General features: G+C 38.0%; 1 protein-coding gene and 1 non-coding gene across 7 annotated transcripts in view; both read right to left on the reverse strand.

The window, feature by feature from the left end:
* Positions 1-17,889, reverse strand: part of CKAP5 (cytoskeleton associated protein 5) — a 45,513-nt gene that overhangs the window by 2,764 nt on the left and 24,860 nt on the right. For 2 of the 6 annotated variants that reach the window (XM_072336964.1, XM_072336965.1), the window contains exons 22-44: positions 17,695-17,869; positions 17,211-17,324; positions 13,963-14,091; positions 13,115-13,309; positions 12,400-12,535; positions 11,999-12,087; positions 10,962-11,087; positions 10,130-10,279; positions 9,666-9,869; positions 9,286-9,421; positions 8,310-8,503; positions 7,686-7,858; positions 7,452-7,475; positions 6,398-6,571; positions 5,867-5,987; positions 5,124-5,303; positions 4,510-4,697; positions 3,897-3,972; positions 3,115-3,303; positions 2,896-3,033; positions 2,300-2,383; positions 2,047-2,206; positions 141-295 (exon numbers count right to left, since the gene is read on the reverse strand). In XM_072336964.1, the coding sequence (XP_072193065.1) occupies positions 141-295; positions 2,047-2,206; positions 2,300-2,383; positions 2,896-3,033; positions 3,115-3,303; positions 3,897-3,972; positions 4,510-4,697; positions 5,124-5,303; positions 5,867-5,987; positions 6,398-6,571; positions 7,452-7,475; positions 7,686-7,858; positions 8,310-8,503; positions 9,286-9,421; positions 9,666-9,869; positions 10,130-10,279; positions 10,962-11,087; positions 11,999-12,087; positions 12,400-12,535; positions 13,115-13,309; positions 13,963-14,091; positions 17,211-17,324; positions 17,695-17,869 (3,310 nt within the window). Of the gene's footprint in view, positions 1-140; positions 296-2,046; positions 2,207-2,299; positions 2,384-2,895; positions 3,034-3,114; positions 3,304-3,896; positions 3,973-4,509; positions 4,698-5,123; positions 5,304-5,866; positions 5,988-6,397; positions 6,572-7,451; positions 7,476-7,685; positions 7,859-8,309; positions 8,504-9,285; positions 9,422-9,665; positions 9,870-10,129; positions 10,280-10,961; positions 11,088-11,391; positions 11,503-11,998; positions 12,088-12,399; positions 12,536-13,114; positions 13,310-13,962; positions 14,092-17,210; positions 17,325-17,694; positions 17,870-17,889 lie in introns of all 6 variants that reach the window. The other 4 variants (XM_072336967.1, XM_072336966.1, XM_072336961.1 and 1 more) reach the window with 3 other exon arrangements.
* Positions 5,705-5,815, reverse strand: LOC140253663 (small nucleolar RNA SNORD67). Its single transcript, XR_011903939.1, has one exon. It is a non-coding gene; the product is annotated as a small nucleolar RNA SNORD67 (small nucleolar RNA).

Genomic DNA, 17,889 nt, shown 5'->3' on the forward strand with positions numbered 1-17,889 from the left:
CATTTTCAGCCTCAGAGCATAGCTAGATTCTGGTGTGAATTTGTCTTAGGCACAGCAGAGCCAATCATTTGAATCCTTATAAAGGAAGCATAAATGAGGTACAACCCCACAGGATTTCCAAATGTTGTCAAGTACAATACCTTTGCATTGTCAAGGCCACAACGTTGCCTGAGGATTTTTAATCTTTCCAAATAAACTGAAGGCCCCACTTCCTCCCCATTTGTGTTTCCTATAGATGAAGGTACAGTGTGGGTAGAAACAGGAACACACGTTCCTTCCATCTGAGGAGAAATTCCTGGAAAGGAGAGTTGTCATAAAGAAAAAAAAGAAAAAAAAAAGAAAAAAAAAAAAAAAGATTAAAAACCTTGAAAATAAGCCTCTTGATCAGTTGCTTCAAATGAGATGCAAGAGATGAAGAATTAAATTATATGCATTTGCTAGGATAGTAAGACTGGCTCTTTCACATCTGTTAGGTAATCTTCAGTTTTCACTCTTTCGAGGAAAACTATAAAACAAAGAGAAAGCAGTAGAAGAGCAGCTCCAGAAGTAGCAATGATGCTGACAGCTGGCAAAGGATGGGTATGTGCATACACATGCAGGATGGGGAGAAAGACACATGCAGGATGGGGAGAAAGATGCTGACGCAAATCAAAGATAAACAATAGCAGGAACCTAACAATTACACTGTCAGGATGAGAAATATTTGGAGCTTTCCATCTTTTGCTACATTCTTTAGTCATCCCATCAGACCTCACCACTGATTCTAAATGCTCTTTACTTGTTCAGATAACTCAAAACTATTGCAAATTCCAGTTCAGTCTGAAACAGTGATGTCCAAAAGCATGTTACATGGTGTTCAAAACTTCCTTCCCCAGTCTTCTAGAAGAGATTATACATTATGAAAGTAACTTCTTCCATTCCAAAATGAATGGCAAGTTGTAAGGCTTAGCTTGAACAGGGTTTTGTTTTCATTAGTTTACTGCAAGGGTGTTTAAAAAGATTTAAGGAGAATTACAGTTAAGTGTTTATAGTTGGTCTAACCGAAGTATAGTTAGCAAGACAGAACAATATCCTTCGTTATCTCCAACCATTATAGTTGGGAGAAGAAAACTGGAGCACAATCCAGTTTCAAAAGCATTAATAGCTCAATCAACATTTCTCAGCTGTACAGAGTTTTAGATAAACAGGAAATTCTTCTTTGTATCTAGTCAGATTTAAGAAGTGCTGAGATAAACTTTCTTCTGAATGCAATTTACAGTATAGGGGTAGAAGAGGAAACAGTAGCAGGAGAAAAAGCTTAAAAAAAAGGAATCACACAGGACACAGTTAAGTACTTGAAAAAACAAACAAACAAACATTAAAGGTAGCTTTGCCACACAACATCAATTTGTACTGCTACTCATTTGTCACATTCCCTCCCTAAGATTGCATTAGTCATTTGTGTTTGCCTGCAGTGAAAAGACTCACTAACAAATTTAAAGCATGCTTTATGATCATTTATCCAAAAGAAAAGATCGTTTGCTAGATCAGGGTCACCACAACCACTGTAAAAGCAGTTCAAACTACCTACAAAATTTTAGATTCCACATTAAACAGTATTCAGCAAAAGAACAAAACTACTGTACAGTTTTTACAAGCAAGAGGTAAAATGTGAACAGCAGCAGCTGCCAAGTTTGCCAAACAGCTTGTATGCTTTCAAGTAAAAACTGTTACCGGAAGCATGAAACACAGATAATACTTGTCCCACACTACAGGACAGAACTTAGAATTACTTGTATATCGTGCAGCTTTCAGATATTTCATCACTTGATGTGATTATAGTTTTAACAACTTCCTTGTAAATAAAGAACTTCTACCCTGCAAACCATACTTAACACAAGCACTAAAAATATGTGAATTGCTTTGGAATCCCATAAAAAACATATCTACACAGATGTGTATACACACACACACACACACACACACACACACACAAATCTGGAGATGTTGAAAACATGACACATGCAAGTACTTCCTATAAATCAATCTTGTTGCTGTAACATGTACCTGTAGAAGAAGCAATGCGTCCTTTTCCCTCCCTTTCTGTTTCTATCAGTCGGAGGCCTCTTTCCACATAGCTCTGGAAGAACTGAGATGAGTTTTTCAGGAAGGGCTCAATATCTGCATCAGAATATTTCTTTTTGTATTCATACAGCTCTGCCAAACCCTGGGAAGGAAGAGTTTCTGGGCATTACTACAATGGCTGCATACACTACTCTACTGCATCATGCTTTCTTCTTCGCAGGAAAAGAGCACTTACCTCCTTAGTGTTCTCCTTGGAGCCAATCTTCTTAAATATTTCTGCCAAAATATCATTCACTTTGGCTTTTGAAGCCTTTTCTTCCTAAATAAATTAAGGCAAACTTTAAGCAGAGTGGGTAATACAATCTTCTCTTAAAAATGAAGGGAAGTACAGACAAACCCACAGTAACCTCATCAGGTCTGTCTGTTAGCTGGATATAGGAATTCAAAAATTAAAAAAAACAAAAACAAAACACCAAAGAAAACCTTTACAAAAGTTTTACATAATTACTGTTACATTACCAAGCTGTAAGCATGCTTCTGAGAGGCCAGCATTTAAGAGCTGGTTTGGATATGGTTAACTCTTAGTAGATGAAGCGAGCAGTACAGAGCCTATGCTGCACATGTCAGTGTCCCAGGAGACCATCTTACCTTGGCATATACATACAATATTTAGAAATATAACAGAAATACACTGAAACTTTCTAAAATAGCCATAAAAGTAGATTATTTACAATGCTACTTGCATATGGAAAGAATAATCCTTACTCCACAATCGCTAAATGAAGCTCATTTCCTGAATAAATTGCTGTACAAGATATTCCTATTACTTACTATGCGAGAAGCCCCTTTTTCTGTATCTTTATCTGCTTTGCTTCCAGTCTGATCCATGGAGTGTTTCATTACTCTACACAGGTGAGCCTCCAGCTCCGATTCATTTTTGTTTTCTATCATCGTTAAGTGATCTAAGATCTAAAGAAAAAGAGGCAGAAGTTTTATCGAGTACATGAACAAATTAATTTAAAGAAGTACGCTACTTGTGCCAGGTCTGACCTTGGGCCCTTTCAGCTTGCACAGGGTGTGAAGCAGAGTCTTCAGTGTCCTTATAGGAAACTCACTCTTACACTGCTTCAGCTTCTCTTTGGGAAAGACCTTCATGAAAATGTGGATATCCAGTAGAATCCGATCCAGATTGATGCTATTAATGGTTTCTGGTAGAAGACGCACCATTCTCCACAGACACTGCAATGACAGGTTGACTTGAAGCAAAACAACTCCAGGAAGAAATATTTAAATATTTAAGACTAGATTATACAAAACTATCCTTGATTTGTTTCACTTTGCTACTACATACACTGAGATATGTAGTTTGTGTGTCTGTTAAAATTAGTGGTACATACGGTCCCTTTAATTAGCAGCACTCCATCCAGATCTTCCTTTAAAAGTGATGTATGAAACTGTATGTAGTAGTACTGGCTTCACTACCACTAACAAGAGACAGCAGTAAATCACACCAGTTATAAAAGAGTGCTGTAAAATACATAAGCCAGTTTCAGCCTGGGATTGTTTGAACACATAGCGCACTACTGTGCCTAAGCAATACTCCAAGCAGGTGACTATATCTCCCTTTGTGGAGCACATATAATCTCCTGTATAGTACTAGCAAGTGTTAAGCTTTCTCTCAGTAGAGAACAAAGTCATTGAATTAAACATTTCATAAATATTTCAAATTATAGTCACTTTTTTTTTTTTAAACACTACCTGTTCCTTAAAGCAAGGCTGTTGATTTAAATAACCAGGTATTTCACAGTTCAAAACCACTATTAGAGTCTCACCTTCATGACAAGTTCTGAAAACTTAGGAGAGCTGGCTGTTGCTAGCAGACTGTCTTGAAGTAAAACAAGCAGAGCACTAGAAGGATGAAGTTTAGAGTTGAATCACATGGGAAAGAACTACACAGAAAATGACAAATTTCTCAACACAGTATCACACCAGAAACTACTCCAGTTGTCTATGTCATGCTGTGTAAGAGCTCCCTCCTCACAGTACTTCAGAAGCATTTACGAGACAGCCTGCTGAAATACCAAATCACTCCAAACTGGTTTGCTTGGCCTGCCTTCAGCAGCAGAGATTATGCAGACAAGCTATGATTACCCACTAATGACCACTTGTCATGTTTTTTTTTTTTGTTTTTTGTTTGTTTGTTTGTTTTTTTTTAAATGATCCACACTGCACATGATGTTATGATGTGGAATATTGACAGCAACATTACAAAACCATGACACCACTGACGATTCTTTATCAATTAGCCGAACAATTTCATGGACATCATTCTCTGCTTACAGCATAACTAACGAACACAATTATTTGAGAAACACGGAACAGATGAAGTGGAACAGTAGTCATGGGTTTTATTTTATTTTATTTTATTTTTTAAAAAAAACATACCTCAAAATGTTGGTCTGGTCAGACTTTTCAAGAACTTTCACTACCAAGAGATTGACTGACCGGATGACCTGCTCACCCTCCTCAAGGTCTTCAACCCGAGAATCCAGCATTAACGTAATAAGACCATGCATTAGGTCCTTCAGCACACCAGTAGAGGCCTCTCGAGCCAGACTCTCTATCTGGAATAGCTACAAATTGAAAACAAGGTTAGACATCTTCCCTGTATAAAATACTTCAATTAAAGGATTTCACTACACTATCAAATCCTTTGACATTCCTGCTTTATCCCTCAATGGGAAGGTTATTTGTACCGAGTAACTTCTGAAAAATACCTGAACATCCAACTAAGTACTCACAACTTCAGGAATATTAAAATAGAACTTAACAGAAACATCAGAATGGCTGTAAGCTATTGAAGAAGTCCCTCCTCCCTACTTACTCTCAGTCCCTCCCAAAAGGTGCAGTGGTGAGCAGATAAACAGCAACAAACCTTTCATAAAATCAAAGTGCGCTAGCCTAGGTACAAGTCAGCTCTGCTCAGACATTCCATTTGCCTGCAACATCAGCATAGAGATTACTTGCTTTTCTCCTTAATTTATAGGTCAAAGCCTTACCGATATCATGCTCCCAATAATACAGCTGTAAAGTTTCACTATCTCATCTTTGTCGAGTTTCTCATCTGCCATGTGCGTATTGTAGATTAACCGAAGCTGCATAAATGTAGCTATTAGAAATTGGTCAATGTGGCCAGACATAGCTTCTGCTTTGTCTTCCTGTCTGAAAACTTCATCAATCTAAGATTTAAAAACAAAAGAGAGCACCCAAGTCAACATAATAACTACAAACTTCTACTGCTAATTCCAATGTAAGATGTTACAATTGCATCAGCACCCTGTACAGCGATGGCATCTATTACAGATTCTGGAATTAACAATTTTGCAAAATCTTCCAGACAAAACATTTCTACATAGTTTTTGCACATTCAAAATAGGCTTTAACTATAAAAGATACAAAATCCTTCTCTGCTGAGTCTGCACAGCAGTTTACATTTAAAAGTTAAGTTTCATTGGCAACAGTCTGCTTTCTCAAACCTGCAGTATAGATGCATACCTGACAAAAAATTTATTTTTTCTGCCCTTAATGCGTCTGTGTTAGAGTCTATTCTACAACATGGAAGTGAAATTGATATTGTTAAAGCGAGTCAGATGGCCCCTGTGCACTTAGTTTTGTCATCAGGGAGATTCTGAGCAGAGTCCATGTCACCTGACACGGTTGCTCCACCAGAGTGCAGCTCATCACCCTCGCAGAGCAATAGTTTAGTTCAGTATGAATAGTTGCAACACCTTACTTCTCTTACCTGTGATAGAGCCTGGATGCTTGTATTTATATCACCACTGGCTACTTGAGAAATGACAAAGTTGATGGTAGAAGCAGTGTTGCTGTGCATGTCATCAAAGTGTGGCGACACAGCACGGATTCTAAACAAGTGAAAACAGGATTTGTTACCCTTTGGAGAGAGTGTTCTAGTTTACACTACACTGCTATTTTTCAGAATCAGTTTAGAAACAAGAGAGAGAACAATTTCATCTTCATAGGGGATATTCAAGGTAGAAAGAATTTCTAACAACATGTCTGTTACCATACTTGTAAACTCACAGGTAACATTTAGAAAAATCAAATAAATAAGCAGAACTCAGGTTTTCCATTAGAAATAGCAGTTACCCAGAGTTCAGAACAGTACCATAGACCATGACTTTAACAGCTCTTTTCAAAACAGTTGATACTTCACTTTCTCAGTTAGAGAGGTCTGTACAAATTGTCCATTTCAGCTTCTCAGGACAGTTCTTAAGTAGCCTTATTGGTTTTACTTAGATCTAACTAGACTCACTTGGGCTCAGGAATCAGGACCGGCTCAAAGATGTCATCTAGTTTGTGCTGTACAAGTGCAGGCATCTCACATTTGACAGTACCGTTGTCATTTTCAATTTCATCAAGATCCAGCTGAAATTCCCGTGGAACTGTATGTGCTGTCTCTGAGTGACTGCCCATACTGCGATTTTGGCTACAGAAACCAGGAGAGAAGTTTATTATATACACAACAGGCAAAAGTACTAGTACTAACATTACTGGTAGCCTTAAAGCTCTCATAATAGGACAGCAAACATTTTGGAGATACGATTTTACCCATGATCCTTAAAAACACCCCTTTGCTGCTCCTCTAGCTATTAGTAAACCAAAATATTCTAGGCCAGAAGAGCAGCTACCAGTTACTTGCTTTCCTAGTTACTCTTACAAGATGAGCCCCTGCCGCCCCAACCTGCAGTTAGGTATACACTAGCTAATTTTGTCAGATATCATTCAGCACAGTTTAAAGTAGCATTAATGGAATGTAGGCTCAGAGCTCATGTGTTTGTTTTTTTTTAAAAGATGATGAATAGGATGCATGTGTACACAGAAACACTGCAAGCTCAACTAAATCTAGGATTCTCCCGTATAACTTGTAATTCATACTAATTTTTTCAAGAACATAATACACTATTCTCAATAGGGACTTTTATTCCAAATCAAGCGATGAGAATACTGTTTCTGAGCTTTTGTTTCCAATACCATCTCTCCAGGCTCTATGTTTCACACATGCTCATCCAGTTCTGTGCTATATACTCGTCCTAACAAGTTAAGGACACAGTCCAGATAAATGCAACACACAGGACACTCTCCCAACATTTCCAACAGCTTCTACCACAAGTGCCATAACTGCCTACAGTTTCACCTACAGACATCTTGGTAGAAACCTCTGCTTTTGTTTCTTTTTGTTCAGATCGTAGATCTATAAATCTAGAACTGGCCATGATAAACCTGTCACCCCTCTGGAAGGGATAACTAGGATAGAAATGGAAAGACAGAAGAGCCCTGGCACTAAGGAGTTAGTGGGCAGTACTTACATCCTATAAGTGCGATACATAATTCTGTCCATGGAGAAGCAGTGAAAAAAGGCACAAGACCATTTAGAAAGATTTCAAGACAGACAAGACAAAAAAGTTTCAGACATTGTTTTAAGTTATTTGGCCAATTTTCACAACATGCAAAGATGATGATACAAAGAAATAAAATAACATAGCTGGACGTGATATTAGCACATACACTATACCACCTGCAAACCATAACATATTACATACTTGAGTTTGGAAGACATATCCTCAGCTGGCCCCTTTCGCAGCATGCTAGCATTAGCACTGATGTTTTGGATACGCTGAGGTTTCTCCTCTGCCTGTCTTACTGGAGCAGCAGACGGTCTCTTGGCTGACCGTTTTATTCTCTCCTCCAACATGCTCATGTCTTTCTCTGACAGCTAAAACAAACAATGTTTTCACTTAGCTGAATGAATTTTAGAAATGTATACCTCCTGTAGGTGACAATTATTATTATTATAGACTGAGATTTTGCAATTCCAAGGCAGATCAATACTACCATCTAGAAGCACTCCAACAGGGTCACTCTATCAGATTCTTCTTCAGTAGTTAATCCATAATGACAAGCTACAATATGAATTACAACCACTTCTAGCCCATGCTGCTTTCAAGAAGCAGTTTTTAATTAAAATCCTAGCACTATCAATATGTTTAATTGTTGCTTGTGTTGCTGAATAACAAAACACCTATCCACCTTCCATATCCTCTACACCTATGAACCCCAGGCAACATTTTAACACCACGGACTCTGCTACAGAAGCCAAGGTCCTGTTACAGCTTGCCTATTCTAAGCACTTGTAATTCAACCATCATATTTCCAGTTACACTCACATTTCCAATCAGCTTGAATACTTGGTCACCATGAACATTATAGACTGTTACAATGGTGTTGAGTGCAGCATTACGAACAGTGTTGTCTCTGTCACCAATATGAGTTGCCATTTCTTTCAAGGCTTTCCCTGGAGTTGGCTGGCATACGTTCATGCCATATGATTCAACGAGACATCCAAGCTCTTCCAGGCACTCTGAAGGAAGAAAATGATACAAGCACATCCAAAATTAAAGCTGTTGGAGAAACAGTCCTGACATCCATGCTGCTTGAGAACACTCACTATACAGAAGTGCGAATGTCATTTGTCACAATGCTCAGTTTGTTAACAGAATGATAGTTCTTGCCCTCCCTGTTGATAGATGCACACATTTGAGGTGTTTTATGAGATAAAGAAACACAGATGCATCTAAAAGCTGTCAGTCATTCCCATACCTGTCCAAGTACTTCCCATTACCATGAGCAAAGTGATGTTTAACTTCACAACTAGGAAGTTTAGACAGTTGTGAGTTTGTAATGTCTTATAGAATTTAACCTAGATTTATCAGGATTCAAGGTGACCATGGAGTTGTTTGAGCTTCAGAACACTACATGGTAAATTATTCCTAAAGTAAAACAGTTGAGACTTCTGTACAGTATGAAGACACCTTTTCAAAGTTCTGCTCATATTATCAGATTCCCTTAGTCACTTGGACGGTACTATCACCATTGTTCTCCACAACACTGTTTTATTTACAAAAGCCTATTCAAGGAAATTCAAGGAATATTCAAACTTAATGTTGATAGTAACTTAAATTATTGTACCTTCCAAAGATTAAAAAACAAAAAGCAATAAAATATCCAAAAGGGTTATTTGCAAGTGCATATAATTCTATATACAGGGCAAACCTCACATTCTACAAGTTATGTTGGCTTTTCACAATGCAGAACAACACGACTTAAAATTGAAACTGCTTAGTATGCAATGCTATTTCCCACCTGCACGCTGTTTTGAGTTTTTAGATTTTGTCCCCTCCATGATGAAAGTAAACATTTTGCTAGCGGGATATATGAGACACATCCTATTCAGAATAGCACGTACATCTTTGCGGATGACATCTTTTGGTTCTCCTACCTAATAGAAAAGAAAAAAAAAAAAATCAGGAAGAAAAACTAAACACTTTCAACAATCTCTTCATACTTATGAGTAGTTTAGACAGTCAAAATTATTCTCAGTGCAAAAGCTGCTCCTGGAAAATGCCTTTTTAAAGGCAAATACACAATACATTCAGAATGAGCATCAAACACTGTAGTAAAATTTGTTATCTTGCAATATTCCCCATAAAAAGCGAGGTTAACTTCTGTACAATGAATAGTACCTTTATGATAAGATATGGGATGAAAGATGATGCTTCATTTTCAGTAAGGTGATACTCTTCTTGACTCAGCATATTGAAAAGCAATTTAAGGTATTCAAGCGTTTTCATAAGAACGCTTGTGTTGGTATCAAAGAACCGAAGGGTAAGCCACTTCAGGATCAGATCCAGGCAGCTGATGACTCCATCTTTCTCACTTTCCAAATGCTTCAAACAACAGGGGAAGAAAAGAGGGGGAAAGTGAAATACACAGAATAAGGAAGAAGTTATGCCTGTTAAGACAGTCTACACTCACTGATAGCTTTCTGAAACTGCAAGTGCTCACTTAACTTGCACAGGAAAAGTCTCAATTTCACAGTACAGTTACCTCTAACTTCTCAGAGCATTCCTAGTTGATTTTAATTCAAGATGAGACAACAAGAAATAATTATTTCTGTTGTCATCCACTAGTACAGACCCAAACTTACCTCAATCATAACAGCCAGTGCTTTGTTGTGGTGCTGGAAGTCTGCATGAAACATCTCATCCTGTAACCATTTGGCCACACAACTGGACATCTGAGTCTTCAGCTGCTCAATGTATTCATCGCGAGGAGTAGTGAAGTTCCACTTCAACACCTGCAAAAAGTTGCATTTGGAACTTAAAGCAAGCTGCACTTTACGTTCTTGAAAGAACCTGCAAATTGCATTGCTTTTAGTACTACTTCAGGATACGTTTTCAAAATCTTCTCATTATCAAAAGATAATGGAAAAAATTAAATGTCATTTGCTCACTTTGGCTTACATAAATGATCCTGCGTTGAGCAGTCATCTTTAGGCTGCCACCTAAATTACTACCAACTAGTCAGAGTTGTTTCTAAGCTAGATAGACCTATTCACTAACGAGTAATCAGTAAAGCATGTTTTAAGGAACAGAATTTCTACACACAAAAAAAACAAGCTTGTTAAGAAGTACCGTTCAAAGTACATATAAATAATTCAAGGCAGATCCTAGAACTCCAGCATTAGTTACATGCAAAAGGTTGATCAACTTGGCACTACAAAGCTGAGGATCATCTCTTAGAAGCTGTAAGAAGCTCTTACAAGAACATATAGATGCACAAAATGTGATAAACAGACAAATATCACAATCAAAGTAATATGGGCCTGTGCAAGTCAACTTGGGCACTAGATAAACAACCCAAAGGACAGACAGAATAGAACTTTTGTGTCCTAGCATATTTAATTCTAAATGCCAAAACAAAAGGATACGTTAAAGTTAATACTACTTCAAAACAAGAATGCATTCAGACTTTCTCACCTTCAGTCCTTTCTCATCTTTCATTCTTTGTTCTTTCCCATTTGGGACTATGATAAAAATGGGACCCGATTTGTCATCATCCTCCTTCAAAGCAGGCTTGTTTAATACTTTCTTCCCCTGTACACCCTGAAGAAACAAACAAACAAAAAAAACCCAAATGCAAAGTATTAAGAAGCAATGCAAGACGTATGCCTTAGTACAAGCAATAGCAAGCATTAGATGCCAGCCAACCTCATGCTGCCTATGTATACAAGAGCCAGAGAGAAGCTGAAAGAATAAAGTTGATTAGAATTTTTTAAAAGTATGTGCTCTGCCGCTGTGGAAGCAATACTTGTGACAGTGTGCACAACAGTATCCTGTGAAAGATGACACATCATTCTGGACCAGTGCATCAGTTACCCACACGCATCCCTAAAACCCAGTGTAGTACCTGTTTGATAGATTTGCTCTTTGTCAGACTGGTATTGCCTTTGCTGAGGTTTGTATTAGTTTTGGACAGACTGGTATTGCCCTTGGACACACTGCTATTAACATCTGACTGCTGTAAATAAGCCATAAAAAAAAAAGGCTTTGTTGTTAGAGATGTATTTACTTGGAAGAGTTACCGATCCAAATCACTTACATGGGTTTTACTTATTTCTTTTTGTGTTCACTGCAGAGACATTAACTCCAGAATCAAAACAAACAAATATAATAACCCTGACAAGCCAACAACAGCTTTCAGTTTGTTCCATTCATTTTTGTCACAAATCTGGACCTTCATCAGTTATTCTCATAACATCACTTTAACAAAACCAACAGGATTATAAAAAAAGCTTTTTTGTTTAACTTCAAAATAAATAGAAAAAATACTGTAACAAAGAAAAACAATTCAAGCATGCTCAGCTGAAGCTATTACTGTGCTTTTAAACATTTCTTCTTGCACCTGTGCTCAAGGAGATTTTTTTTTACCTTTCCAACTGTAAAGGAGATGAATTTCCTTCAATACATGGGCTCAACACTATTCTTCACAGCAGAACAGAAAATAAAATAATTACCTTAGTTTTAGAGGAAGCTCCTCCTACTTTGGCTTTTTTGGGATCAGGCTTGGACTCCGCAACATTTGATCCTGAATCTTCAGCAAGAGCTGGAAAAACAAAGATTATTCCAAATTACCAGGAAGCCTATTTCAGATCAATATTGTTTCTCTGTTCTTAGAATAATAAACTACTCACAAAGATAATGACAGTAACATTTGATAATGCCCCTACCATCACACAGAATTCAGAAGACACTCTCTTGCATGTTAGCACACACAGTTCTCAACATCATAGTATGTCAAATTTGTCATAGTTTAAAACATAAATAATCAGTTAAAGAGCTGTTTCACCAGAAGTCTTCTCAGGGGAATGTAAACCAGACCTTTTTTTCAGTTATCTCCCAGAACTTGAGAGGTTACCTGAAGCATGTTGGAATTTGGCTGGAGCTGCTCCCCCTCCCGCTCTGGAGGATGCTTTAGCAGGAGGAGCTGGTTTGGCTGGCATGTTGGCTTTGGCTTTTTCAAGCATAGCCAGTACCTGGTCTTTGGAAGTAGGCTGCAGAGAGAGGGGAAACAAAACAACAGATACAGAAGGATTACTGTTTCAATCCATACCACAGACAAGAAAAACAACAGTACTTCAAAGCAGAATATTCTCTAGTAAGCATCTTCCACAACACTTAGAACATCCATACTTTCAGATACTCCCATTCTGAGATGGGACAACTTGCTGTTAGTTTATTTCTGGAAGATCTATATGAAACATGAACTAGCAGTCTGTCCCAGCTGAGCAGTCCTATGAAGTTACTGGAGAACCCTATGAGTAATTGTATGAGTAAGCCATCTTTGAAGTACATGTTCAAAGGCATACAGTAAGACAATAACTGGTAAGCTATCAGCAAACAGATTTCTTTCAAAAAAAATACACAGTGAATAAACAACAAGCTCTTACAGTGACAAATCATTTGTGGCCATGGTCTTTTTGAAGTACAGAAAACTGTATCTCCTGACCTTACTTTCAGCCCCCTGATGTTCAGTGCAAGCAAACTTTTTCATGACCAAAAATATCATGAGCCTAACCACGTAACAGTCACTTATTCAAAGTCACATCATCCACACTCAGTCAAAACAATACCTTCAGCTTGCCGGTGGCTTTTGCCATCTTCTCGAAGCCAAGATGCATCATAAAGAATGGCAGGGCATCCTGCGCCTTTTTACGCACATCCCCATTTCGATCTTCAAGGCAGGAGTAGAGGTGAGGCACACATAAGAGCAGGTCAGAAGGAACAGAGCGGAGGGTAGGCAACTTGTCAGCCAACCAACCAAGAAGCTAAAAGTTTAAAAAATATTTTTCAATAAGCAATCATTGATATTTGGAACATCTAACACAAGCCACAAGAGCATGAACAGCAGTCCTTTACATATCTGTATAAAGAAGGAAAAAAAACCTATGTTTAGACAAACATAATCTTAAACAACATAAATGAAGTATCAACAATTAAAAACTACCACAAACACTGAGTACAGTATTTGAATAGGCAGATTCTTTAAAACTTGGAGCCTGGTCAGGTAAGACTGTGGGCTGTTTCCTTCTTCTGCAACACAGAAATTTCAGAACTGGGTAGTCCAGCTGATTAGTAAGTTGTACTTCATTAACCTCAATATACTAACACACCTCCAGTTCTGTTCTGGTCTTCATCACTATTGTAATAATTTAAGGGAAAACAAAACAGTTTTTATAAGGGTTTCCAAAAGAGGCAAAACCTCAATTTCCGAGGCACTGAAATCTAAGTTACAGCTATCACACTGGGGTACAGCTCATCAGCCCTGTGAAGTTTAACAGTTTTGTCAGCAAGAACAGACTTGCTCCTTGTTTACTCATAACAGTTGTTTTGTATGAGCAAACTGATGTTACATAACTTAGTCCATAGCAAAAAAGGTTATTTTGAGTAAATAAACACAAAGAAGTTAAGAGAAGCCTACCTCTTGTCTTAGGAAAGGATTTTCTTTTTTGAGCTCCTCAGATAGGTCTTCTCCTTCCAGCCACTCTTTCATGCCAGTTTGTTCAGCCCAGGCATTCACCGTTGCTAGTGCAGCAGCACGAACATTATTCTGTAGCAACAACAAGATTTAAGAATAAACCTAAAGAAGGGTCAGAAAATTACAACAGGAGATTCTATGCCATAAGTCTTAAAATCTGTTCTCATTCACTGCTCAAGAAACATAGGATTCAGAATCCAATTTTAGCAATGCCATCAGATATAGAAGGCAGCAAATCATATATACATATTTTCCAATAGTAAATAACAAACAGGGACAAAAGTTTATCTTAAGGTAGCGTTCACAGCGTTTCTAAACGAGAGTTTGTGAGTCTCCTGAATGAATGAAAAAACAGCTTGTAGAAGGCTTAGCACATTCATACAGCAGGACAAAGAGGTTATGGAACCTGTTTCAGTAGTTTCAGGGCAATCTTATTTCAGGTTTGTGAGTTGTGTTCAAAACAAGGACAGGTGAGTCTTTTATCCAAGTTCTACCTTTAGTGTTTTGTTTCTTAAAAAAAACAAACACTTTAGAACAGTGCCATTTTTGAAACAGATACATGAAATTGGAAGTCAGATTGAACATGTGACTCTTCAAAATACCATCAGCACAAATACAAGTGTATACATAATAACAGACCACTCTCCTGTAGGCTGAATATGAAGCAAGCTAATACTAAAGCTGTATTACAGATAGAAGATAGATGCTACATTTGCACTTAAAACTGACTTTGGGCATGTACCCAGAGTCAGCATCCTCAAGTGTGAACACATACATTTGTCTACTTGCACGTTACAGACTGGTTTTGCTTAATTACTCAGTTAATCTACTGTCAGCATTTTAAGTGTGGCTCAAAGGTCTTCCTCTTCTCCCTAAACACTAGCAACTGCGTAAATTCTGCAGAACAGTTATTATTGCAACAGTGTTTGGATGAGCATACAATTCCCCATCAGTATCACAGTATATTGCAATTGTAATACCAGTAGCATTGTATTCTGCATTTGTATTACACATTTTGGCAATGATGCATGCTAATCTGAGTAGGCCTTATCTTTAAAAAGCATGTACTTGCAAGTGAAGACAGCTTGCTGTTTTCTCACAATAACTTGAGGGGTGAATAAAAAAAGAAACCAACTTGCTCATAAAAAAACCAACCAGTTCTTTAGGACTGAGAAAACAACCTGAACTAAAGCTTCTTTTAGTTTTTATTTTTTTTTAAATCTAGATCTTTATGCTGGTCCTTCCACTATTGGCAAGAAGTAGATCCAGTTTCATTGTTGTATTAAATGTGACAATTTCTGTACCACAATTTGTGCATCTCCTCAGAACTGTGCAAAAGTGAATCTGTAGATTGTAATTCAAAGTCTGTATCCTTGCAACTGCACCATGTAGTTTTGAGCTTCAGAGATAATGAGCTCTTCAGCTCACATAAGGGGGTATCTGTTTCATTAGAAGCTTTAAGTCATCTACCCACATGACTGATGACTTGCTGCATTTTAAACGGAAATTATGCTCTTCGGAGAGGAATCCCAGAGAAGAGATACGGTGACTTACAAGTAGCACCAGGATCATACTTGCCTTCTTCACAGAATGATTTCCAGCAGAAGGGACTACTAGATTTTGAGTGCTGTTCAGCTCCATACTGTCAGTATTAAAGGCATCAGCAATTCTTGGCAGCCCTGACTAATCTCCACATACCAAATGATTTTAATTTATTTTGAAGCAATATTCATCTATTTGTGGTGAGCAAGACTTGCTGTCATTCCTACTGGTGCAAACATATCAAACTTTCTGACACAAAAAGGAGCAGTCTTTTGAAGTCCTTACATGGAATACTTCTGAATTTTTGCCTCTTCAAAGAGTAAACAAGAATCGCTGCAGACAGTACCAATACCAAGGATGCAGATGCATTAAGCACTGGCACATTGATGCATGTTGGCATGCAACAACATTAGCATGTTGTAGTTCAAAATATCAGCACAGCTCATCAGTAGACTAGAAGACATTTTGCATTTCCATTTGTAGATTCCAGAATATCGCAGCTTGTAAACTGAAAGCTGGCTTCTTTTGTTTTCAAATACAAACTCCTCAGAAATAGTAAGCTCCATGAAACTGAAACACAGAAGCAGTTACCTTCTCCTAGGTAACGAGCGTCTTCAAATAAGGACAGAACCAGGTTCAACAAGATGCAGTTGACTAGAAGGTACTTGCTAAACCACTATCAGTTTATGCTGAGCGAGTGAGCTTTCACTTCCAAGCAGCCCTGATCTCCAGGCACTTCCACTGGAAGAGTTCATCTCAGTTTGGCAGAGGTGAAGGGAAGATGATTCTCCTTTTCAATCTGCATATGAATGCAGACTTGTGAAAGTGCATCAAGCACCTTTCTCCTACAGGCACCATCAACAAAAATAGCACTTCAGTAGGAATCCAGTTTTGGCACACATCTTCAGCAGCTCCCCAAGTGGTTGCTTTTGCTGCTAGGAGGACTTCCAGTTTCAACCTGCTCACCTATTTTCCGTGCTTTTTACTACTCACACTCAGAGTAGGAACATCTGAAATGTCACCTCTGATGATTGCCTGTGAATTCTGGCACAAGTGGTTAGCATCGCCTCAAGCCTCCCTCTCTCCAGTTGCTCCAAATAGTTTTCTCCCATGGTCCTAGCTTTGATTTGACACAGTATCTTGACAAGCTCAACGCTGACATTATACAAGCTTTGGTATCAGTCAGTGTCATATTTCAGCCTACATGTTAGAAGCCTCCCACACAATCACAGAACAAGACAACATAGCACACTGGAATTCACACTGATGCACTAGAAGAAGAGTTCTACACACAACTTTAAAGTCAATAAGGTTTTCTTGGTTAAGTAGTGTATTTTCATTCTGAGAATCATGTATACATATAAAGTCGTTGTGTTTCCATTTGTAAGATGAACTATGACCCCAATTCCAGTTATTCACAAGCAGTAGAATATATTTCATGCAGAACACATACTAAGGACACTTTATTTGGATAATAAATCATTACTTAAGCAAGAACAACCCCCCTCCAAAAAATCACCATCACAACTTGCATAAGCTTCCAAAGCTTTAATTACCATCTACATCTCAAAAGCAAACAGTAAGAATCATTCGCAGGCTTATCTCAGGCAGTGAAAGGCAAAAAAGGAGAAAGGTATTGAGCATCTTACCTTACTGTCCCCAAGGACTGTAATGACAGGAATGCCCAAATTTTTCACATGCTGTTTGATATTGGGGCCCATTGCTGTTGCCAGCTGCTGAAGAATGCTCAGTGTTTGTTGCACCTGCATATAAACAAAGTCTTTCAGTAAGACACAGTTATAATCATATGTGCAAAATTTCAAGTCATATGGGGAGAGTTAACACAGCTGTACATAGGCTCTTACTTCAGAATGCCTGCTTAGTGACATATGGAAACTAAAACAGGGTGAATTATTTGTAGGATGACCTACATAGATTTTTTCTTTTGAAGGATTTTTTTCATTAATACAAAGCAAAGACAAATGCTTGTAAAAACAGCAAGCATATCATCTGGAAATATCCACTCCACTGGTTTCAAACTCATGGTTTCATGACATTGCAACAGCTCTCAGCCATAAACTATTTCTCATTTCCAAACTGGAAATAGCTGAAATAGGTTTTCAAATAACATACCAAGATTTTATTGGAGTCATTGAGACGACTCTTCAAGGCAGCAGGAAGTTCTCCTATGTTGGGCTGTATGAACTTGGCATCATTAATGATGCTTGTCACTTCATCTAGACCTTCCTTTCGGATCTTCCAGTTTTTGTCCCCAATCTTAGCCACTAGCTCAGCTGTGATCTTATCACTGTACAAGATAGAAAAAGT

Source organism: Excalfactoria chinensis, chromosome 5, assembly GCF_039878825.1.
Source record: "Excalfactoria chinensis isolate bCotChi1 chromosome 5, bCotChi1.hap2, whole genome shotgun sequence".
NCBI lineage: Eukaryota > Metazoa > Chordata > Aves > Galliformes > Phasianidae > Excalfactoria > Excalfactoria chinensis.